Source organism: Pseudophryne corroboree, chromosome 3 (genome assembly GCF_028390025.1).
Source record: "Pseudophryne corroboree isolate aPseCor3 chromosome 3, aPseCor3.hap2, whole genome shotgun sequence".
NCBI classification, from domain to species: domain Eukaryota; kingdom Metazoa; phylum Chordata; class Amphibia; order Anura; family Myobatrachidae; genus Pseudophryne; species Pseudophryne corroboree.
Window position 1 is genome coordinate 523,786,112 of NC_086446.1, and position 24,730 is coordinate 523,810,841.

At 42.9% G+C, this 24,730-nt stretch overlaps 1 protein-coding gene across 1 annotated transcript in view; it reads left to right on the forward strand.

The window, feature by feature from the left end:
• TSPAN10 (tetraspanin 10) overlaps positions 1-24,322 on the forward strand; it is an 84,047-nt gene extending 59,725 nt beyond the window's left edge. Inside the window, exons 2-3 of the mRNA XM_063963656.1 lie at positions 22,491-23,104; positions 23,976-24,322. Of these exons, the coding sequence (XP_063819726.1) occupies positions 22,491-23,104; positions 23,976-24,282 (921 nt within the window). The 3' untranslated portion in view covers positions 24,283-24,322. The remainder of the gene's footprint in view (positions 1-22,490; positions 23,105-23,975) is intronic.
• The last annotated feature ends 408 nt before the right edge of the window (positions 24,323-24,730 follow it).

Here is a 24,730-nt window from a genome sequence, read left to right on the forward strand (position 1 = left end):
TGACGTCACTATTCTCAGTGACTGACCTGTATTAAATATGATGCATTCACATAAAGGTTTCTTTCATATTTCATATACACGACAGCCCACGGCTTATCTACACCAGGCTTACCTTTATGATAAGCCCTATATGCACTCAAAGGTTTCTTTTCCAGATCTTATTCGTACTGGGAATGTGGTTATCTTCAATCAAGTTGTTTCCAAAAGGACAGCAAATGGTGAAAAAATGTCTTTATTCCAACAGGCCCACCAACAGTGTGGGATTTAAAATCAAAGACAATTAAAAAACAAAAATCAAAAACAATGTAAAATATCACAAAAGGTACCCTAAATAAAGTAGGGGCCACTTCTAATGGTACCGGTAGGAAGGACAGGGTATATACTCCCAATTCCAAGGGATTTATAAAAGAGAGCAATAAATTACCCACTGAATAATGCCAACCACCGTAGAGAAGTAAAGCCCAGGGTCCTCCTGTGAAACACCAACGCGTTTCGGATAAAATCCTTCCTCAGGGTATGCAATAGAAGTGACCCCCTGGTCACATTTATACCTAACTGTCCAAGTCACATGTTCACATGAATGTGAGCGACTATAAGCATGAAACATACCGGCAGCTGGGCGATACGTCAGTCTATGAAGCACTGACCGCTGATCCAACTAAACAATTCAAAATTGAAGTGGACAACATCCTCGACTCAGCACACACCACCGGGTTAATAACTAGCAAGTTATGCAAAGCGCTCAAACAAGAGTTCCCTGTTGTCCCCTTGCTTTTTTTGGTCCCTAAAATACATAAAAGTCTGGACCACCCCCCCGGCAGGCCCATAATCTCTGCGCACAAAGCACTTTATCAGCCGATCTCCATTTTTTTGGACAGTATACTGCAGCCTCTCATTCAGGATCAACCGAACTACCTCAAGGACACTACCAGCTTTTTAAACCTACTCAAAACAGTCGGTACGGTACCCATGGAAACCATTATTTGCACGGTAGACATTAGTAGTTTATATACCAGCATTCCGCATGACCAAGGATTAGCGGCAATGAGATCTTTTTTAATCAAATCCAACATGACAAATTTTGATCACAGTTTGTTCTTAAAATTACTTGAATTAATATTAACCCGCAATTACTTTCTATTCGACGGAAAATACTACCGGCAACTAAGTGGTTGTTCCATGGGAAGCAATGTATCCCCCTCATTTGCTAACGTCTTCATGCTAGAGGAAGAGCAGGCCATGTTTTTTAACAATGATGTTTACACACAATATATTCTACATTACTGTAGATATATAGATGATGTGTTTCTGCTCTGGACCGGCGGCAAAGAAAGATTTGAAAGATCCATTGAAGTCATCAACACCAGACCGTCTCCCATTAGAGTCACATCGCAGTGTGACCCTAGCAAATTAATTATTTGGACGTTAATGTCATCATTAAGGATGGCATGCTTCACACTGAAGTGTACCACAAGCCTACCGACAAAAACACCCTATTACGCTATAACAGCCACCACCCTATAGCCCTCAAGAAGGGGCTCCCTAAATCTCAATACATTAGGGCAGCCAGAATCACCAGTGATCCTGCTAAATTGGAATCTGCTCTGAATGATGTTACCGCAAGGTTTAAAGAAAGAGGCTACAACAGCAAACAATTACTCAAAGACGAACAAAAGATCCTGACTACCAACAGAGATCAACTTCTAACCTCTACCATTAAGAAGAGCAATGACATCTTACCTTTTGTATCACAATACAATACATCTAGTGCAGTGATCCCACGGGCCCTCAAAGCACTGTGGCCTATAGTCTCCACCGACAAGAACCTAAGTGGGTTACGGAGGAAAAGACCCATGATGTGCTACAAAAAAGGTAGAAGTATTAAAGACTTTGTGGTACATCCAGACATCACAGGATTCGATTCTGTACCCATCTCCAATTTTTTAACCAAAGCAGCAGGCTGCTATAAATGCTTAGGCTGTGAGACCTGCAAAACAATGACCACGGGCTCAGTTTATATCTACCTCCACTGGCACTTCCTACAACATCAAGCATGTACTCACTTGCACCACGACACACGTTGTCTACCTAATTACCTGTCCATGCAAACAGCAGTATGTAGGCAAGACTATACGCAATGCCAGGGAACGCTTTGCCTTGCATAGATCCGCATTAAAAGCAGCACTTCTAACCAAGAAGTCGGAACAACCTGTGGCCAGACACTATGTTGACAAACAACACACACTGAAAGACCTGCAATTCCAAATCATCGACCACATTCCTACCAACTTAAGAGGCGGAGATAGAGCAGCCACCCTACTTAAACGAGAGGCAACGTGGATATATAGATTGGACACTGTGAGACCGAAAGGTCTCAATGACAGAATACAATGGAGCGTCTTCTGATCTTTCAACACAAGTCTCCATCACGGATCAAACAGACATTTGCACTTCTGACGTTGATGGCTGTGCATCAGTCTTACAAGCTCCTACTCCAGTGACTTATGCCTGCCATATAGCATTTATTTTAAATGTTTGCATTTCATTGTATAGAGTGGGTGTTTAGTACATTAGCGCACTGCTGATGGGTCGTGTATAGAACGATCTTGATAATTTTAGTGTCAGCCAATAATGATGCCATCTATTCAGGCCGGTATTTATATTTATTTATTCGATTGTTACTGCGACAGCATATTGCAATGTTTCTTCCTGGGCTCGTAACATTCCATTGCACTATTGAACACTGTCCACCACGGTCATGCCTCCTCCGGGATCACGGCACCCGCATTTGCCTCATACATCCATGACAACCATTGAGCGTCGGGATGTCATGGCAACGCGGCGGCCGGAGACACGCTGGAGGTCACATGACTATGGCACTAACACGTCATCACATCCGGGACGGAAGCTCCAGGCTCCCCCGGACGCTGCAGCCTTTCCCACACGTGGGTCTTCTTCACCATAAAGGTAAACGTTTTTCACTGTTTTTTTCACTTTGTATTTGGCTCACCTTGAAAAAGGGGCTTGCGCGCCCCGAAACGTTGGATTTACCAGCCATGAATTAAAAGCACTAGCACTTTACTTTTGCTTTGTCAGTCTCTGAGTGCCGCTGTCTGCTATACAGCCTGTGTGTGTATATGTATATATATATATATATATATATATATATATATATATATATATAGTGAACAAGTAGTCCCGGCACTCCCCTGTACAGCTGATATACTTTGCTGCGGTGCCCTCCTATTGGAAAAAAAAAACTTTCCACAATGCAGAAAACAGGACAGCGGCGGCACTCAATCAGACTTGGCAACTGAAGTATAAATTTTTTGGCACATTAAAAAAAATTTATACTTCAGTTGCCAAGTCTGATTGAGTGCCGCCGCTGTCCTGTTTTATATATATATCTCTCTCTCTCTCTCTCTCTCTCTCTCTCTCTCTCTCTCTCTCTCTCTCTCTCTATATATATATATATATATATATATATATATATATATATATATATATATATATATATATATATAGAGAGAGAGAGAGAGAGAAATATATATATATAGAGAAATATATATATTGTAACGCTGTAAGGGTACAAGGTGCCGTTTCCTGGGATAAATGGCAGCCTGCAGCAGCTGAGGAACCACACAAGTCCAGTTTCCGGTACAACTGGCCCCAGCCAGTTGTTTATTAGACAGAAAATAAAACAAACAGCAAAAGAAAATACCTTGCCTGTCCGGCACTAACTAAACACAAGATGTTCCTAACTATCACTAAACAAAAAAACACAGAGTTCTCCAGTACCCTGTATAGCTCACTTGTATCAGGAAGCGTGTCTCTCACACAGAGATCCTGCAGTCTTCCCAGGCAGTCTGCACACCCTAATCAGGCCAGCAGCTCTATAACACTCTTACACAGCTGAGAGCCTGATTAGCCTTCTGTGAGGCCAAAGACCCGAACTGGGCCCAATGTCTGGAACTTGTCCCATCTCTCTTTCAGGGACCTTACCCAGCTTTTCCAACAAACTGAAAAGGTTCTAACAAAACAAAACATATTCCCAGAAGTTTTCATTTTTTCTAATACATGTAAGACAAGAACCTGGGACAAACATACCTGCCCTCAAACACTATCCCAGTGTTCTTGTCACATATCCCCCTCCCTTGTTTCGACCTAGGGGCCGGAACACTTGTAGCCCCCAGACAGAAGATGCGGGACAATGCATCTGCGTTGGCCAATTGTGTACCCGGTCTATGTTCGACAGTAAACTAAAAATCCTGCAACGCTAGAAACCATCTAGTTACCCGAGCATTCTTGCCTCTATTTACATACATCCATTTTAAAGGGGCATGATCCGTCACTAGTCTGAATTGTCTACCCAAGAGGTAATATCTCAAGGTATCTAGTGCCCACTTAATGGCCAAAGCCTCCTTTTCCACAATGGCGTACCTTTTTTCATGCTCATTGAGTTTCCTACTCAAATAAATGATAGGGTGTTCGTCCCCATCTCTGGTTTGGGACAGCACAGCACCTATCCCTACCCCTGAGGCATCTGTCTGTACCACAAATTCTTTTGAAAAATCTGGTGTTATCAACACCGGTTGTGAACACAAGGCCACTTTTAACGCTTGGAACGCTTTTTCTGCATCAGGGTTCCATTTCACCATATTTGACTGCTTCCCTTTGGTAAGGTCTGACAACGGCACCGCTGTGGTCGCAAAATTGGGAATAAACCGTCTATAGTACCCAGTAATTCCCAAAAAAGCCCTTACCTGTTTTTTATTCACTGGACGAGGCCAGTTTTGAATAGCATCAATTTTATTCAATTGGGGCCTAATCAGACCTCTGCCTATTGTGAAGCCCGTGTATTTGACCTCCTCTATTGCGAGGCAGCACTTCTTTGGGTTAGCAGTTAACCCTGCCTCTCTGATTCAGTCCAGTACTGCTTGTACTTTAACCAAATGGGACCCCCAGTCTGTACTGTGAATTACCACATCATCCAAATAGGCAGCTGCATATTTTCTATGGGGCCTCAAAATTTTATCCATCGCCCGTTGAAAGGTTGCTGGAGCCCAATGCAACCCAAAGGGTAACATCTTATACTGGTACAGCCCCTCCGGAACCGAAAAGGCTGTTTTTTCTTTGGCGCTATCCGATAAAGGTATTTGCCAGTAACCTTTGGTCAGGTCCAACGTGGTAAGAAACCTGGCTGTTCCCAGCCTTTCTACAAGCTCATCCACACGGGGCATGGGGTATGCGTCAAACTTGGACACCTCATTTAACTTACGAAAGTCATTACAGAAGCGTATGCTACCGTTGGGGTTCGGGATGAGCACTATGGGACTGGACCACTCGCTGTTAGACTCCTCTATGACTCCAAGTTCTAACATGGTTTTAACTTCTTTAGAAATAGCTTCTCGCTGAGCTTCAGGAATCCTATATGGCTTTAAATGAACCCTGACCCCTGGTTCTGTGACAATGTCATGTTTTATTATGGTCGTTCGGCCAGGCAGCTCTGAAAATATCTCCCTATTTTGGATGAGAAATTCTTTAACCTGATTGTTCTGATCAGCTGATAATGTCTCTGACACCTTCACTGCGGGAAGCAACCGGGGTGAAGACACCGAAGGGCAAGGCTCCGCTGACAGAGACAACCTATCTTTCCAGGGTTTGATTAAGTTAACATGGTAGATCTGCTCTGGTTTTCTCTTTCCCGGCTGGTATACTTTGTAATTAACCTCATTCACTTTTTCCCTAATCTCAAATGGACCCTGCCATTTAGCTAGGAATTTGCTTTCCACAGTGGGTACCAAAACAAAAACTGTATCTCCAGGAACAAATTCCCGTATCTTGGCACTCCGGTTATAGACCCTCTGTTGAGCACTTTGGGCCTGTTCCATGTGCTCTCTGACAACAGGTACCACGGCTGCAATCCTATCCTGCATTTGTGTTATATGTTCAATAACGCTCCTATAAGGAGTGGGCTGTCCTTCCCACGTCTCTTTGGCAATGGGGTGTCTACCATACAACAAATCAAATGGAGAAAACCCGGTAGAAGACTGAGGAACTTCTCTGATGGCCATTAACAAGTAGGGCAACAAACAATCCCAGTTTTTCCCATCTCTCTCAACCTTTTTTAACATACTTTTTAATGTTTTATTAAACCTTTCCACCAACCCGTCAGTTTGGGGATGGTAGATGGACGTCCTGAGGTGAGTCACCTTAAATAATTTGCACAACTCTTTCATGATCCTTGACATAAATGGAGTACCTTGGTCAGTCAAAATTTCTTTTGGTATTCCCACTCTACTAAATACCTGCACCAGCTCCCTAGCTATCGCCTTGGTTGTGATAGTGCGTAAAGGGACAGCCTCAGGATATCGAGTGGCATAGTCCATAATTACCAGAATATACTGATGGCCCCGAGCAGACTTTAACAAGGGCCCCACGAGATCCATGGCTATTCTGTCAAACGGGACCTCTATAATAGGCATGGGAACTAGTGGGCTCCTAAAATGGGGTCTAGGGGCATGATACTGGCATTCAGGACAGGAAGAACAATATTCAGACACTTCTTTATAAACCCCTGGCCAAAAGAACCTTTGTAAAACTCTTTCAGTGGTTTTTTCTGCCCCTAAATGTCCTGCGGTAACGTGACTATGATCTAAATCTAGTACCGTTCTCCGATAAGGCTGGGGAACTACCAGCTGTTCGACCACATCCTCACCCCTTTTGACAATGTGATACAAGAGCTCATTACAGATGGCCATGTGAGGATATGTTACCCTGTCACATGGTACCACAGGTTCCCCATTAACAATCTTAACATTCTCTCTAGCCTTTATTAAGGTAGGATCCTTTAACTGTTCAGACGCAAACAGATCCTTCTTTACCTCCAGGTCAGGCACGCTTTCAGTTCTAACTACTATGTCTCTGTTCCCAGCAAGAGGGTCCTCACTGGACTCCCCATCTGTCACTTCCCCAGCCAAACTAGCAAAAGGCAAAGGGTCAGAAAGTTCCGAAGACACACTTACATCCCTACAATCACCGGTATTATCAACTGGCTCTTTACTTCTCACATCTGTTGATAACCGTGCTTCCCACAGTTTCCAAAAATGAGGAAAATCCCTCCCTATTATGGCCTCGTGCACCAAGGTGGGGACCAGTCCCACTTTAACCATTGCTGACCCACAACAAGTTTCTATATTCACTTCAGCAGTGACATAATGTTGGGTATCCCCATGTATGCAAGTTACCCCAATAGGTATTTGCTGGACCTTTAAGGGGTTTCACGAGGGTAACTAAACTTCCTGAATCTAGCAAGGCCTCTACCCGGTTACCCTCTAAGAACACATCACACATTTGTTTTTCCAGCTCAGGTGAAGGTACCACAGTACAGGCTAACCTAGCAAAGAAAGACATTCTGCGACATTCAAAGGCAGCATCACATTGCATGGGTTCTTGCGTGACTGGGCAATTGGCAATAACATGACCTGGCATACCACACCTAAAACATTTAACCACACGATTATCAACCCGTTTGGGCAGCATAGACCGTTCTAGCCCCATTGGCCTGTCTCCAGGGCCAGTGTTTACAGTCTCTCCAGCCTTGCGTTCTCTTAACCGCCCAGCAACGTTTTCCCACGGAACAGTCTTACCAGTCTTTACTGAAGGGCGCTGTCGAGGATCTATGGGTTGCTGGGTGGTCATCAGTAGTTCCTCTGCTGCCAAATACCTCTCTACCATGTCCACTAATTGGTCAGCAGTACCCGGGTTTCCATGGCTCACCCACTTGTGCAGGACCATGGGCAAAGATCTCAAGTAGCGGTCCATGACGACTCTTTCAACCATCTGGGGACCAGTTAATGCCTCTGGCTGTAACCATTTTTTTGTTAGCTGAATAAGGTCGTGCATCTGGGAGCGCGGAGGCTTCTCCATGGCGTACACCCAACGGTGCACCCGTTGTGCTCGTACTGACAGCGTGACTCCCAGGCGGGCCAGGATCTCAGTCTTTAGTTTATCATAGTCCCGAGCCTCAGCAGGGCTTAAATCAAAGTAAGCTTTTTGGGGCTCACCTGACAGGAAAGGTGCCAGCAGACTGGCCCACTGTGCTTTCGGCCAGTTCTCACGCTCGGCAGTCCTTTCAAACGTGGTCAGATAGGCCTCCACATCATCAGCCTCTGTCATTTTCTGCAGGAAGTGACTGGCCCGTATAGAACTAGAGCTGGTCGGAGCACTGACGGCCACATCTCCAACCCGAGCTGCAAGTCTCTGCACCACTTCTGCTAAGGCCTCTCTATCCTGACGCTGTTGCCTGTAAAGTTCGTCAACAGCTGTCTGCTGTTGTCTCCTATTTTCCTCCATTGCCACCTGCTGCTGTCTGTTGGCCTCCTGCTGTAGTCTCCAATTTTCCTCCTGTTAGGCGCCGGGGTCCGCTCGTCGGTGCGGCCCGGCGCCTAGCAACCAGGGACGCCGTACGCGTACAGCCGCCGGCTCCCTGGCAACGTTAGACGCCGGGCGCACTGAGCCGCACGGACCCTAGCAACGGGGACGCCACTGGCGGACCGCGTTCCCCGTTGCTGGGTCCAGTTAAAATTATTGTGCACCTGTTTCCTGGCCGTGCAGCAAGGCAGCTGCACGGCATTTATGTAATCAGCCCTGTCAGCAGCTGATTGGAGGACTCCTGTTTATATGCACTCTCAGGGCTTCTCACAGACGCCGGTAATCGCTTCCTGCATGCTGTCATTGTTTGCTGAGAGTCTGTTTCCAGTCTTGCTGTATCCGGTCGTTCCAGTCTCCAGTAGTCCTGTACTCGGAAGTTGTCATCTTGTTCCTGGAGTCCTGACTGATCACCGTTTAACATCCAGTGGTGTTCGTGAGTCGCGGTTTTGCCGCTTTACCATTTATTATTTGTGTTTTGGAGCATTTTGCGGAGGGTTCCGCTTCCACAGGTCCACTCTGGTATCCGGCGGTGCTGGGTAGGAGTATTGGACAAGTGGATTTTTGGTTGTCCTTTTCCCTGGCGGTTTTTCCGCACATACTTCAGGTCTTTGCTAGTTAGCTTGTTGCCCCTGGCCTGTTGTCAGTCAGAGGTCCTCTTGTTATCATCCTGCCTCGGATTTCCCTTTGTCTCTCATTAAGACTGGGGGGCACCGGAGTTGGGCAGACATAATCCGCCCTTCAAACGTGGCTGCCAAGGGCTCAAGAAACCATAGTCTCGCAAGGGATTTCCGATAGCACGGGTGAGACAATAGAGTTAGGGCGCCAGGGGAAACTAGTCTTTCCTGCTCCCGTTACCAGCATTCCATTCCAGCGCTCTGGTCATTGTCATAAGATCTCCTCTGGTCAGGAGTGCTGGGAATCATAACACCTCCATTGCCACCTGCTGCTGTCTGTTGGCCTCCTGCTGAGCCGCTGTAGCTTGCAGCAAGGCTTTAAGCAGTTCCTCCATGTCGACAGATTTTTCAGGCGGCTTTGTAGCTGCTTTCACCCAGGACATATATCAAACCCTCGGGGTGAGTCTCAGCAACTTCACACTGTGCTGTATCTGCATAAACCACCGTTTTCTGCAGGCCTCATAAAGCTGCTGCTTTCACTTATGCGCAGAGCGGCATGCTCGCATTCTCCACCAAGTTGTAACGCTGTAAGGGTACAAGGTGCCGTTTCCTGGGATAAATGGCAGCCTGCAGCAGCTGAGGAACCACACAAGTCCAGTTTCCGGTACAACTGGCCCCAGCCAGTTGTTTATTAGACAGAAAATAAAACAAACCGCAAAAGAAAATACCTTGCCTGTCCGGCACTAACTAAACACAAGATGTTCCTAACTATCACTAAACAAAAAACACAGAGTTCTCCAGTACCCTGTATAGCTCACTTGTATCAGGAAGCGTGTCTCTCACACAGAGATCCTGCAGTCTTCCCAGGCAGTCTGCACACCCTAATCAGGCCAGCAGCTCTATAACACTCTTACACAGCTGAGAGCCTGATTAGCCTTCTGTGAGGCCAAAGACCCGAACTGGGCCCAATGTCTGGAACTTGTCCCATCTCTCTTTCAGGGACCTTACCCAGCTTTTCCAACAAACTGAAAAGGTTCAAACAAAACAAAACATATTCCCAGAAGTTTTCATTTTTTCTAATACATGTAAGACAAGAACCTGGGACAAACATACCTGCCCTCAAACACTATCCCAGTGTTCTTGTCACAAAATATATATATATATATATATATATATATATATATATATATATATACATACAAGCAGGCAGGTGCGGCACTCAGGAAAAAATGATGAATTCAAGATAGTTGCATATCAACGTTTCAGTTTATTACCGTCTTCAGGATTATCCTGAAGACGGTAATAAACCGAAACGTTGATATGCAACTATCTTGAATTCATCATTTTTTCCTGAGTGCCGCACCTGCCTGCTTGTATACATTGCTGGTTTACCAGCATGTGAGGGCACCTGGATAAGGTATATGGATAAGGATTATGTGAGTGCCAGTTACCACGCTGTGATATATATATATATATATATATATATATATATATATATATATATATATATATATATATATATATAGACAGAAAGTTCAGCACTCACCATAGCAAGCTCACTTATCCTCACAACATCAATAAATAAATTATGGGGGTTTAGTTAGTGAATTGGCGAATGCACGGAAGCCTGCATACCGCTCGCCAAGGTACCCCACCTTCATGCAGGTCCTACCCTATCACAAATATATATATATATATATATATATATATATATATATATATATATATATATATATATATATATATATATATATATATAGCAGGAAGGCTCGGCACTCCCTTGTGGGTAAAGGTTACTTGCTGCGGTGCCCTCCGTGGATATTGTAATCCAGAATAGATGCTTTATAACAGCGGCACTCAGCAGACTGGTCAATGATGAGAAAAAGCCTTTATTTCGGTCCTACGCCGTTTCGAGGATAAACCCCGTCTTCAGGGACAAACAGTACAGTGTGTGTGTGTGTGTGTGTGTATGTGTGTGTATATATATATATATATATATATATATACTATGTGTGTATATACTGTCAAAGTCGAAAAATATTGTAATGCATACACCATGTACTAACCCAATACACATGCCCGCTGCGCGTGCACTTATTCCGCCGTGCGTGCACATATCCGCAATTTGCGTAGGATCGCTCCTGCGATCATGCGCGTGGTATGGGTATTTACGGCGGAGTTTGTGAGCGCATAGAGGGTTATCAGAACATTACATATTTAACCCAAATAGTGCATTTTGTACACATAGTTCCCCTACACTACATCAGCAAGTATCAACAGTTTAAATGATTCCAGGACTAAGGGATTTGCCTTTGCATGATAGGAGGGGACAGACGAAGGTTATAAGGTGATGTCTAGTATCCAGCTGTAGGGTATTTCAAGGGTAACATTCCGGTGTTGGTTAGAGAAAGATCGCATGTTCCTGCGTATAGTTATGTGCAAAAGTAGAATATAGATATTAACTGTATTAACTGTATATTATGTATGCGGCGGGAATCCAGAGGATACCATCCACAAGAGCAGTTAGAAAGACATCGCCCACCTTTTCAAATCAACCTATGACCTCTCCTGTAATGTAAAGATGGATCTCGGTGTCCAATAGACAAAGGGATTACAGTGACCATTGTATTGTATATGGAAGTTGTGTATAAAAAGCCTGTTGTTGCCTGGCCGGTCAGAAGACTCTGAACGCTTTCTACCTGACAAGCGGAGGACCGGCCGGGTTGCGCAAGCGAACATTCTCACGTATGTACATTGACTGTAGCCATTATTCTGTTTAGATTTATCATCTTAGCTCTGTAGTGTATAACTTGTACTGTTACCCCTTTTCAAATAATCCACTGTGGCCTTAGAACCCAGCGGTTTACTACATATCGGTGTTGCGTCCTCATTTCCCTGCTAGGGTTTAAAGCGTATTTAACTGTGTAAGGTTTAAAGTGTATTGATAAGGTGTGTGCGCATAGCGGGTACTTTATACCTTCAGCGCTGCGTAAAGGTTTAAGGTGTATCATCATTACAGTGCTTTTCGGCACAAGGTTTAGAGTGTAAGAATAACATTGCATTGCATCACGAATAAGGTTTAAAGTTTATAAAGAGTGTGCGCGCGCTGTGCGTACTCTGTACACCCAGCGCGGCGTGTGTACACTAAGTACGTACGACGTACGGGACTCTGTACGCAAATAGCGTACAAAGTGCGTAGCGTGTGTATTAAGTCTAGTGGCCGCAGCGGCTAAATGGTAAGAGTGTGTTTAGAGGTATAGCTTTGTGGTTTAAGATAATATCGACATTATAAATTGGGGGCATCGTCCTGTTTTTCCTCATACCCACAGCCTAGCAGGGTACAGCAGACTTTATCTATCAACAAAGGGCGGACAGGTATCCACGTAAACCTTCTCCTGGTTGGTGGATACTCTGATAAACTCTATATCAATTGCTGATAAGATAAGCGTCTGCTCTGCATGGTTTGTAGGGATGCTGGTGGGATCCGTAAGGTAAGAACGCAAAGCTATTTTTTTTAAAGTCTGTGAATTTGTTTGGCGCCAAATGCGCACACATCACACGCATACACCTGTATTTTGTACTTTGCATATCTGCTCGCATTTTTGCCATAAGTATTGATTATTAGATTCATTTTGACCTGTGCCGAGTAATTTGTTGCTATTTAGTTAAAATACAGAGTTAATATTTAAGGGAGTAAATCGTAAAAACACAAATACAGTCTGGCCTCGTTAAAACAGGTTGATACAGGAAAATACTGTGTTGTGTTAAGTAAACGATTATAGGTAATATCGCTTACATTTATAGAAGTGTGGGATTTGTGCTATTGCTGATGTACGGTCTTTTGTACACGTGTCTCGGACAAAGAACGGGACTGCGTATGCAACGTAAAGACGTACGCACGGTCATGTGTTTACGCAACGTGCGTAAGGCTACAACTGCTAAGTACAAATTACACAATAGCATTGTTTAGTATTAGGCGCGGGACGGTAGCCACGCGATAATAGCACAAATTGCTCAGTGTCCAAGATTTAGTTTAAATAAAACCTTTTTTACTGTATTACCTCTGGGGAAGCTATCAGTCAACAAGAAAGGATATTTTTCTGATCAGAAAACTATAGAATGTTAGTGTGGGCTGAAAAAGGTGTGAATGTATTGAACCCCGCTTGGTGAACTCGGTGAAACTCGGTGAACTTGGTGATCACGGTCTAGGTGAATACGTGCAACAGAGTGTGATAAAGTTTTTTTTAAGGTATTGTTTTCTTGGTGTTACACTCCGGCTGTTTCGGAGCACAGTGTGAAGACTCCAGTGATCCTACAACTTATAGATAGCAAGTGTCTATAAGCAGTAGGGCCTGCATTGGCTACACGTGTCTGCTAAAAGGGGCGGATCCGTGGTACTCGGAGCAGAAGAAGTTAGTGGAAGAACTTTGAGGAACTTCCACCGTTACTGTGGTTGAAGCATTTTAGGAAGTTTTCCCCATGTTTAAAGGGTCCACAATGGGAGCCAAGTGCACAACACAGGGACGTTCCTCAGTCAGGGTTCAGACAACAGAATTGAGACCGAGGGGGTCAGCTCGGTTGGTAATGTGGGGGAAGTATGGTCCCCACACTGAGACCTTTTGTGATGAATGGACACGAATGACTGCGGGGGATAAAGCATCATTTCCTGGGATAGGTAGTTTTCAACCAGAGGTATTGCAGAATTTAAGGGTTAGGATATGTCTGATAAAATCCCAAAAGCAAAGGGTCAGACACACAAACTGTTTAAATTTATGGCAGCAAGAGGGCGATATGCAGAGGGAACTAGCTCACGCAGCAGGTTCCAAACCTAGCAGGAAACTGATGGCAACCGCACCACCACCACCGTATATTACAGGGGAGAAAGTGGCTACAGACAATGGCATACTGGTATATGATAAGAGTAAAGTTGATAAATGTATTAATGCTAACCCGTGCAAGTTGTATCCCATTCTAAACTTCCCTCAGGACTGCGAGCAAGAAGATGAGCCCAGCACGATATCGGCACTCTCTCTAGCAGCCACCATACAGAACACTCAGGTGGGCACAGCCCAACCAGTAAGAGCAGTAGTAAAGGCCCCCAGCGGAGGGATAGGTGAGGTCGTGTCCACAGGTAAGTATGGTACCGTACATTATGCAGAGACAATTGCACCTCGCATTGTAGAAGCAACTCAGAATGATATAATTGAACTAAATCCTGTCAGGGTGATCGCAGTCCCCAATGGGAGGACTGATGCATAGGGAGTCACTCTCGTCAGGAACATTGCTATGCATTGTCCTTGGTCCCGGACAGAATTGAGGACAATTATGTCTGAATTTCCCGATCCCAGAAAGGATCTAGCCGCATGCCAGAGGTTTGTTAGAGAATTAGGTAACGCCACCGAACCCACAAACAAAGATTGGCGAACAGTGCTACGGGCATGTTTACCCTCCAATATTGACCCCGTGAAATTCATTACCGATTGTAAACTAGACGTAGAAGTACCTCTCACTGATGAATACACTCAGGAGAATGTATGACAGATCAATCTACAATTAGGAATATATTTCCCTACTGTTGTCAAATGGAATAAAATCTTTTCCATAAGACAAAAGGAAGGTGAACCGGCATCTGAATATTTCCATCGAGCACTGCAGGAAATGGCTAGATACACTGGGGTCGAGGACATTAAGGAAAATGTACATCACAGGGAGGTAGCCGTGTCAGTATTAATGGACGGGTTAAAAGACACACTGAGAACCAGGGTACAGACCTCTCTACCAAACTGGAGAGGTATCTCGGTAGCTGCATTGAGAGAGTCCGCTGTCGAACATGATAGGAACATCATTAGGCACAGGGAGGAACAGGGGGAAAGGCTGATGACAGTAAGTATACAGGCTCTTACAGCAAAGCCCCATCAGCCAAAACCCCAGGCCTCTGACTCATGGAGAAAGCCAAGAGTTTGTTATCTGTGTAAAAGGGAAGGGCATTATGCCAGCAATTGTAACAGCACACAAAAAGTCAGACCCCCTAGACAAGAACACGAGCAAAGTTATGATACACATAATTGGGATCAGGGATCACATAGGAAAAATTTTGGGCCACACCTGTAGTCTGCAGCCAGTGAAGTTAATTGCTAGCCTTGGTAGTGAACCTGAGGTCACAGTTGATGTAGCTGGTAGATCATTCCTTGTAGATACAGGAGCGGCCAGGTAAAATCTGTGAGTTGTCTTCAAAGTTTCCTCTTCATCTCTGATGTTCACCGACAAGATTACAGCTCAAACGTCACATGTTTACTCGGTCTTTTCAGAGGTCTGCCCAAACCCAGTATATCTCACCAGCATCACTGTGCCTGGCCATGCACAAAGGGTGGAGAGTGGAAATACTGGTGAAGGGAGACTGTGCATAGATACCGATAGACATGATGGTGTGACAGCCTGATGGTGAACGCAAATCTGAAAAATTTTCTTTTTATTGTTTCTCTCTCTCTCTCTTTTTCACTTTCTGCGGATGGTTTACTTCACACAACTGATAATACACAACAGTTAAACACATTGTAATGCAAGATTTATGTTCCCTACAGAAAGGTGGCTGACTCGGAGAGAACATCGTATCACTGGAGTGTCTGTTCCGGGAAGGCTGAGAGGCAGGACTGTTGAGACGGCACCTGAGCGCGGAGAACAACAAGACCAGAGGCGGTTGTCGCACCAGTTTTCTTATTCCTTTTTATTATTTTCTCCATCTCCCATTACCTTCCTTTCCTCCCCTTCTTGTTCCCTTTCTCTCCCCTTAACAAGATGGACTTACCCCAAGAGACTGCGTTCCGGGTTTTCCTGTTAATCCTGTTATTGACGAGAACAGTCTGTTTCGGTGAGAGTACCAGAGAGGTCGAGAAAGGATCTGGAATGGGTTCTGATGGCAAGGACGGATTTGTAGAATTCCAAGAGCAACACATCCATCGAGCAAAGGCTAGTATCAGAAAACGATCTGGTAGTCTAGAAACTAGGAGGCACTGTGAAGGGTTATTGGCTGAGGAAGAATGCATTTGTAAGAATTGTGAAAACATAGTTGAGGATGGGTGCATCCAGAGATGTCAGTCCAGCCTTAATATCAACATGGACCGTCATCCATTGAGTGACTACCACTCACTAGTGGGTAAGGTCTTAAACCAGACAGAATGCTGGGTGTGTTCACAAGTACCTCAAGGTCAGAGCAAGTCAGGATTAGTACCATACCCGTTAGCGATAGATGAGGTACTCGAATTACGGGGTGGGAGACCGGTGGACAAGACATTTAATATTTCTAGGCCCCCTAGTTTGAAGCTCCACCAGTACCATGTAGATAGATCCTTAGTGTGTTTCAACATTTCCAATTCCCGAAAGCCGGGAAATTGGGAGGTGACATGGAATAACCAAACCATGGCATTTTCGCACAGAGCTGATAGGACACCCGTAGATTCTGAAACTTATACGCCAAATAGCCAACAGTGGAAGGTATTTTCGGTACAGGTATACTCAAGGAAGTAAGACCATACGGGTTGGAGAAGTATCACCAGGGTACTGTGCGCATATCATACAGCCTGATACGTGTACTGAACAGATGAGAGAGATAGGGATAGGATTTTTCACTTGGAAGGTTTGCAATATGGTAATGTCATATTCTGTCCCATATGTTCTCCCTGATGATGCTTATTTCATATGTGGGAGGAAGGCTTATAAGTGGCTTGCCCCAAACTCAGAGGGATTGTGTTACATTGGAAGAGTGTTGCCAGAGGTTATGACCATAACCCATGAAAAAATGAAAGACGTTCACCGCAGTGCTCAAGCTCCTTATACTCATACTCATTATGAACACATCGTTAAGAGACACCTCATAGATAGGACAGAGCACGTAGCCTCTGATTTGATCCACGAATCCACCGGGATTCAATTCCTTCTCGCATTAGATATCACCCTTACTGCCAGAGGAATTATAAATTATAGGTACATCCATGCGCTAGCGAACCTGATAGATAATATCACTGAGCTGTATGACGACATCTTCAGGTATACAGGAAGGGAGTTGCAAGCTTACAAAACGGAACTGATCCAGCACAGGATGGTCCTCAATTATATCACAGCCGTGACGGGAGGGTACTGTGTCACATTGGCAACTCAATATGGTGTGAAGTGCTGCACGTATATTACAAACAGCACTGATGACCCAACTGAGATCATTGATCAAAAGATGGACGATATCTTGCAGTTGAAGTGGGAGTTCCGAAGGAGACACAACCTTACCCTGACTGCTGTGGGTAATGAACTGACCGGCTGGGTCTCATGGTTGAACCCACGCAATTGGTTCTCAGGTTTAGGAGAATGGGCTCAAAATGTCATTATGCGTGTAGGAAAGTTTCTCCTTTGTATCCTGGGAGTCGTCATAATTATTGGCTTGATATTTAGATGTGTTCTAATTGTAACGCGGCGCAAGCGCAGTACAAAAGTGATGAGTTTAAGGAGCGGGGGCATTGCTACAGCAGCAGATTTAATTTAAGATCCATCTATAGAAACGATGTTGTGATAAGGATTGCAAATGAATTCCACGGCCCGTTTCTTTCACCCGTTTTTCCTGTGTTTCAGCAAAAATACACCCATCTGGAAGAGACTTCGATCAACATCCAAGAATGATTACGCAAATGTTATGTGAATGTATTGTACATATGTGTCTTATCTTCATCTCTACAACCTTCAGGTAGTGACACACATAGTCGACAGGTGATATCCACATATATTAGCACTCACATATATTCCCCCTCCATGTGTCATCATCTAAATGTGCACCCCATTTGTTGGAACAAGAAGCCGAAAAGAGCTCGGTGGTGTTTGTTGGCCCACTTACAGACCCTTAATACGGGATGAGAAGGATTTAATGTATACTTCGCAATACCTCGAAGCTTATCTAGAACATATACGGCACGATGATACATGCCCCTCAGACATGGATTCATACATACATGCTTTTACTATCTCACTAGGTCATACATTTCCCACCTACACCTCTCCTCATACCATCCAATCATCTGTAGATATTGTATTGTATATTTTTCTGTTTAATGTTTAGATAGTGGCAGTTATTGTTGACTGCCAAAGGGTGGACTGTCAAAGTCGAAAAATATTGTAATGCATACACCATGTACTAACCCCATACACATGCCCGCTGCGCGTGTACTTATTCCGCCGTGCGTGCACATATCCGTAATTTGCGTAGGATCGCTCCTGCGATCATGCGTGTGGTATGGGTATTTACGGCGGAGTTTGTGAGCGCATAGAGGGTTATCAGAACATTACATATTTAACCCAAATAGTGCATTTTGTACACATAGTTCCCCTACACCACATCAGTAAGTATCTACAGTTTAAATGATTCCAGGACTAAGGGATTCGCCTTTGCATGATAGGAGGGGACAGACGAAGGTTATAAGGTGATGTCTAGTATCTAGCTGTAGGGTATTTTAAGGGTAACATTCCGGTGTTGGTTAGAGAAAGATCGCATGTTCCTGCGTATAGTTATGTGCAAAAGTAGAATATAGATATTAACTGTATTTACTGTATATTATGTATGCGGCGGGAATCCAGAGGATACCATCCACAAGAGCAGTTGAGAAAGACATCGCCCACCTTTTCAAATCAACCTATGACCTCTCCTGTAATGTAAAGATGGATCTCAGTGTCCAATAGACAAAGGGATTACAGTGACCATTGTATTGTATATGGAAGTTGTGTATAAAAAGCCTGTTGTTGCCTGGCCGGTCAGAAGACTCTGAACGCTTTCTACCTGACAAGCGGAGGACCGGCTGGGTTGCGCAAGTGAACATTCTCACGTATGTACATTGACTGTAGCCATTATTCTGTTTAGATTTATCTTGTTAGCTCTGTAGTGTATAACTTGTACTGTTACCCCTTTTCAAATAATCCACTGTGGCCTTAGAACCCAGCGGTTTACTACATATCGGTGTTACGTCCTCATTTCCCTGCTAGGGTTTAAAGCGTATTTAACTGTGTAAGGTTTAAAGTGTATTGATAAGGTGTGTGCGCATAGCGGGTACTTTATACCTTCAGCGCTGCGTAAAGGTTTAAGGTGTATCATCATTACAGTGCTTTTCGGCACAAGGTTTAGAGTGTAAGAATAACATTGCATTGCATCACGAATAAGGTTTAAAGTTTATAAAGAGTGTGCGCGCGCTGTGCGTACTCTGTACACCCAGCGCGGCGTGTGTACACGAAGTACGTACGACGTACGGGACTCTGTACGCAAATAGCGTACGAAGTGCGTAGCGTGTGTATTAAGTCTAGCGGCCGCAGCGGCTAAATGAGAAGAGTGTGTTTAGAGGTATAGCTTTGTGGTTTAAGATAATATCGATATTATCAATACTATGTATGTATAATATATGTACACACATATATTATACATATGTATATCATACATGTGTGTAGAATATATACAGTGTGTATGTATGTATGGATGTATGTATATATATATATATATATGTATGTATGTATATATATATATATATATATATATATATAATATATAATCTTATTTTACTTCTCTCACCAAGGAGGGCATGCTTACCTACTCTTCCAGAAGGTCCAGGAGACTTGCGATTTTTCGGTAGTCCTTCGAAAGAGTGGGTGGCTCTTTTTCTTGTGTAGTGGGCAGCATGATACCCAGATAATACTGGGAATCGTGGGGAAGGGTAGGGCAAATATGATGCAATTTGTGTTTCTGTCCCTTCTCCGCGAACTCGCAATGTGCTGCATCTTGCTGTGATGATGGTGGAGCCTAATAACTTGAGGAGCCATTCCCTACTTCCAGTGTAGCCATGTACATTTTCCCTGTTCTTCTCGCCAGAGGAGGGAGACACTTTATCTTGTAGCATTGCCAAGCCAGAGTTTGTATTATTGGCTAGAAAGTATTCAGGTAATATAAAAATTCAGCACACATTACAGAACAAATTTTTAAATGGGCACTTTTTTTTTTTTTTTTTGTCTGAGATCTGTATTAATTGTCTGTCTGCAGTGAATTTGCTAACAGCCCTCTCTCAAAGCTGGCAACAGTACACATTTGGTAGGCCTGTCTTGTTGTAACATAAAAATTTCCTTCAGGCGCCAATGTTTTGATGTACAATACTGGCGTTGTTGAAAGCATAATAGCAAATATTGGAAGGTCAGGATACCCCCTAGACATGATTTAGGAAGTTGAATTATTAGATTTTCTTTGACTTTATTGAAAACAATGGACTTCATTTAGTATGGATTGCAAAATTTGCTAATCGCAATCCGGATGATTATCGTACGACTGCGCATGCGCAGCGATAGCATTGCACACGTGTGAATACAAATAACGACAGAAATTGCGTACACATCGTGATCGCAATGCAGCCACTGTTTGACTGACAGGAAGCCAGCGTTTCTGGGTGGAAACCTGCCGTTTCCTGGGTGTGTCTAAAAAAACGCAGGCATTTTTAAGGAGGTCCTCTGACATCAGATATGGCCACTTCCAGCCTCTTTCCAGAAATTGCAATCCTTACTGAATAAGGGACAATGTACAGATGAATTCATCAAAGCATTCTAACCTAGAAATGCTGTTTTAATATGGCTCCTTCTAATCATGATAAAAATGTACCATTTTTAGGTACTAAAACTGTAACTAGAAAAACAAATACAAAGAAACTATCCCAAAATAAGACTACTAATGCTGATACTTAGCAGAACATTTAATATAAAACTATCTACTTAATTGATACTGATTATTTCTTTATACATTTAATGCACACTTATTTTTGACACAGGAAAAGGGTCTTTTCAAGTAAAAATTACAGTATGTCCTCTTTTGGGTTTTTCTAGTACAGTTCTTAGGTGGGAAGGGAATTCAATTATCTGCAGTAATCTATCGGGAACCTGCTTAGGTCCTGAAAAAATATCCCCGATAAGTGACCTGTTTTCATGAAAACTCATCAGGGAAATTCAGTTGTTTTTCCCCGCGGCCACCACCAGATGACACCCAATTAAGCAATTTGATTGTTGCTTTGTTCTGGTGCGATTAGCCACGGGGGGCGGTTGTGGGTGACATTTTCAACTCACAGCCCCCAGAGGTGGTGAGCTGCAATGTGCAAAAAGTGACCCTTTTGGGCACCCAAACAGCACTTTTTGTGTTGCGCCCAGCACTTTGGTCAGGTTTAGACATTTTGCGTAGCTAAACCAGGGCTGTTTGGGCGCTATTAGCATGATTTAAAAAAAAAGCAATTGAATAGCACCTTGCGAACTCCCATGACTTTAGATGGGAGAATGGACATGAGAGGCATGTAAAAACAATTTAATCCTCCGCCCATGGGATCCTATGTGTTTTCGCCCGATAATGGGTCAATTTTTGGGCAAAAAAAAAAAAGCGTGTTTCAATTTAATTGATCTTGGGGGTCTATTTATTAAGCATTTGAGAGAGAGAAAGTACCTGCCAGCTCCTGTCATTTTTCAAACACAAAGGCAGATGTATTAACCTGGAGAATAGATAAAGAAGTGATAACGCACTAGCCAATCATTACGGAATTGAAAAATGACAGGAGTTGACTGGCTGGTGTGTTATCACCTTGCGCTTATCACTGCTTTATCACTTCTTTATCCCTTCTCCAGGCTTAATACATCTGCCCCACAACCTGTAACATGACAGTTAGGCGCTAATTAGATGGTACTTTTATCTCTCTCCAATGCTTAGAAAATAGATCCCTGTAAATCAGTGACTGTCAATCTGATAGACTTTTTTTGTGTGTTTTTGATTTAAAGCAGCAATCATTTAATACATGGTCTGTGTCTGGCTGACAAATATTGTATTTTGATTCCGGTATTGTGGTGGAATTGTATATGCGGAACCTGAACTCATCTGAAGTGTAATGAGCACGTTTACATGCTGTGTGATGAGATGGCTTCAACTTGCTGAAGCCTGCAGTTGCTGTTTTTCTCTGTTTATAAATAATATTTACATAGGCAAATTGCGGTATGCAAACATTTGCATATACAGTACCAGTTCTTATATTATTAAATGTGCAAACAATGATGATGGGTTATGATGGGGCTGATAAGTTACACACAAACTATGTGTTATATGTGACAACAGAAATGTAGCTAAGCAGAAATTATTACTAAAAGAAAGTCTGAAATTTAGTTCGTTGCCATGACCAAGTGTTTTGGGTGTGTTGGTTGTGTTTTTTGTTTTAATGTCCTAAACTGTGTGTTGTCTGAGATGCTTGATGCTATTTCATTTTTAAGTTGCAGTTTAGGATTAATTGTAATTTTTATTTTGCTTGTCACAATTTTGATAAAATAAAATCTGTTCTAGCTACATGAGCCCAGTTTGTGAAAACACACTTTAATGTTAGTGACATTTTAATTATTTTTTTTATTTTTTTACAGTATACTGTCAGACAACAGAAGGCAGAATGTGCTCAAGAATCTAACGGTTTTCAATACTACACCCATGAAAGTGGGGCTGGTGTGGACAACTCCATAGCCTCTGATTCCATTCCGCAGAAAGATTGGCGACTTAATACCTATCGCCCTGATCCATTTGTACCGCTTATTAAATATTTCATGTTTGTCTTCAACTTCATCTTCTTTACTGTGGGAGTTTCCATATTGTGCATTGGATTTTGGGGGCTTTCAGACAAGCAATCATTGATAGGTGAAAAAATTGGTAATCTAAGTACAGACCCCATGCTCATATTTGTACTGGTGGGCCTGATAATGTGCGTCTTGTCAGCATCAGGATGTGTGGGCTTCATCAGAGAGAATGCAGGCCTTCTCAAATTTTTCTTCGTTGGAATAAGCATTCTGATATTTGCACAATGCTTGACTGCAATGGTAGTCCTGTGTTTTCATGATCAGATTCAGGATTCTGTGAAGAACACCATGCTGGTGTCTGTGAGAAGATACCAAGATGATTCAGATATAAAGTTTATATTGGATGAGATTCAGCTTGGCATGGAGTGTTGCGGAGTTCAGTCCTACGAAGACTGGTCGGTTAACCTGTAAGTACCAATGTTCTCTAGTGGAGTCTACCTTAAATAATCTATTAACATTCCATTTACCATTCCAAAAATTGAGATGTTAATTCTCCCCAAGTCTGGTTGTTGGTGGCACTACAAAGCCAATTATCCTTTTTTTAATGTTTCAGAGGAATTCAAAATTAATTCTTCAGTGAGCAACCTGGATTATTTTTGTGGGATAAATCACAACAATTGTCAATTACAAATTACTGTTACTACTACCTTCCTAATGGAAAGATTAAATGCTTTTATCTGCTGATGCGAAGAAGGCCTCTGATAGGATTAATTGCAGTTTATGGAAGGTCTTCTCCGATGTATGGGACTAGGTTCTCGCTGTCTCCACAGCATACTTGCTTTATATCGCTTCCCCTCTGCAAGGGTTTGGATTAACAAAGCTCTTTCTTTCTATCTTTTTATTGCTATTGTTTTATGCTTATGAACAGTTTAATGCTTGTATACTTGTATTACTATGTTACACCTTGGGATCATTTCTATGTCATTCTTATTTTGATATTCCTGCTGTCAGCTATTATGTCCCTGTTGAACCACTTATGACAGTACTATATGTATGTTTTGCTGTTTTATTTCAATAAACACTGATTGTGACAAACAACCCCCCAAAAAAAAAGATTTAGATACAGAGAAATTAGCCAAGGTGCTTGTTCTTCTAAATGCCTTCTAAATGCTGATGTTGAACTTGTGACTATTTTGGAATGTTAAAACTGAAAGAAAATGTGAGTCTGCAATGGAATTCGTTGGCTGTGTAGTGGAGATACTAATTGCAAAAATAAAGTTTTTATGTCCTTCTATACGAAACCTCCAATATTTTTCATTTTTATTTTTTCCCCTCCAGGTATTTTAACTGTAGTTCTCCTGGAGCTAATTCTTGTGGAGTCCCCTACTCATGTTGCATTGACCCACTTCAAAATGGCACGGTACCCAATTCTCAGTGTGGATTTGGAGCCCTAGGAATGACTGAAGGTATGGCTGGAAGTCTGATTTACCTTGGAGGATGTGTTCCCCAAATGGCTGTTTGGCTGCAGCGCAAAATGTGGGACATTGTTGCAGTTTTCCTCTTGCTCACGGTCGCTGAACTAATCTGTGTTTTGTGTGCCCAAAGAGTGATGCATGAGCTCCAGGTGATAAAATCCTTCTATTAATGTCTGTTCCTGTTAATTAAAAAACGTACAATCCAAAAAATCGATCAGACTTTTTTTTTTTTAATAATTGAAATCCAACCCAATAATCAGAGCTGGTTATTATCAAACAGGAAATTGTATCCTAATAACATGCTGACCATCTTAAAACAAACACACACACACACACACACACACACACACACACACACACACACACACACACACACACACACACAAAGCATTTGGTTCTTTTAGATAATAAAGAGATATTAATTAAAAGCTTCAGCAAACAGGTAAGACTTGTGATGAGGGGAGTGGACTGAAGTTACTCCTTTTATCGGTGACTTAAGTGTCGAAGTCAAATTGCATATTTCGATATTTAGAATATGATATGGCATTTATTAATGTATGTATCTACGATGCATACGTCTATATGGTAGGGAGTGAATGACAGTAATGGCACGTTACT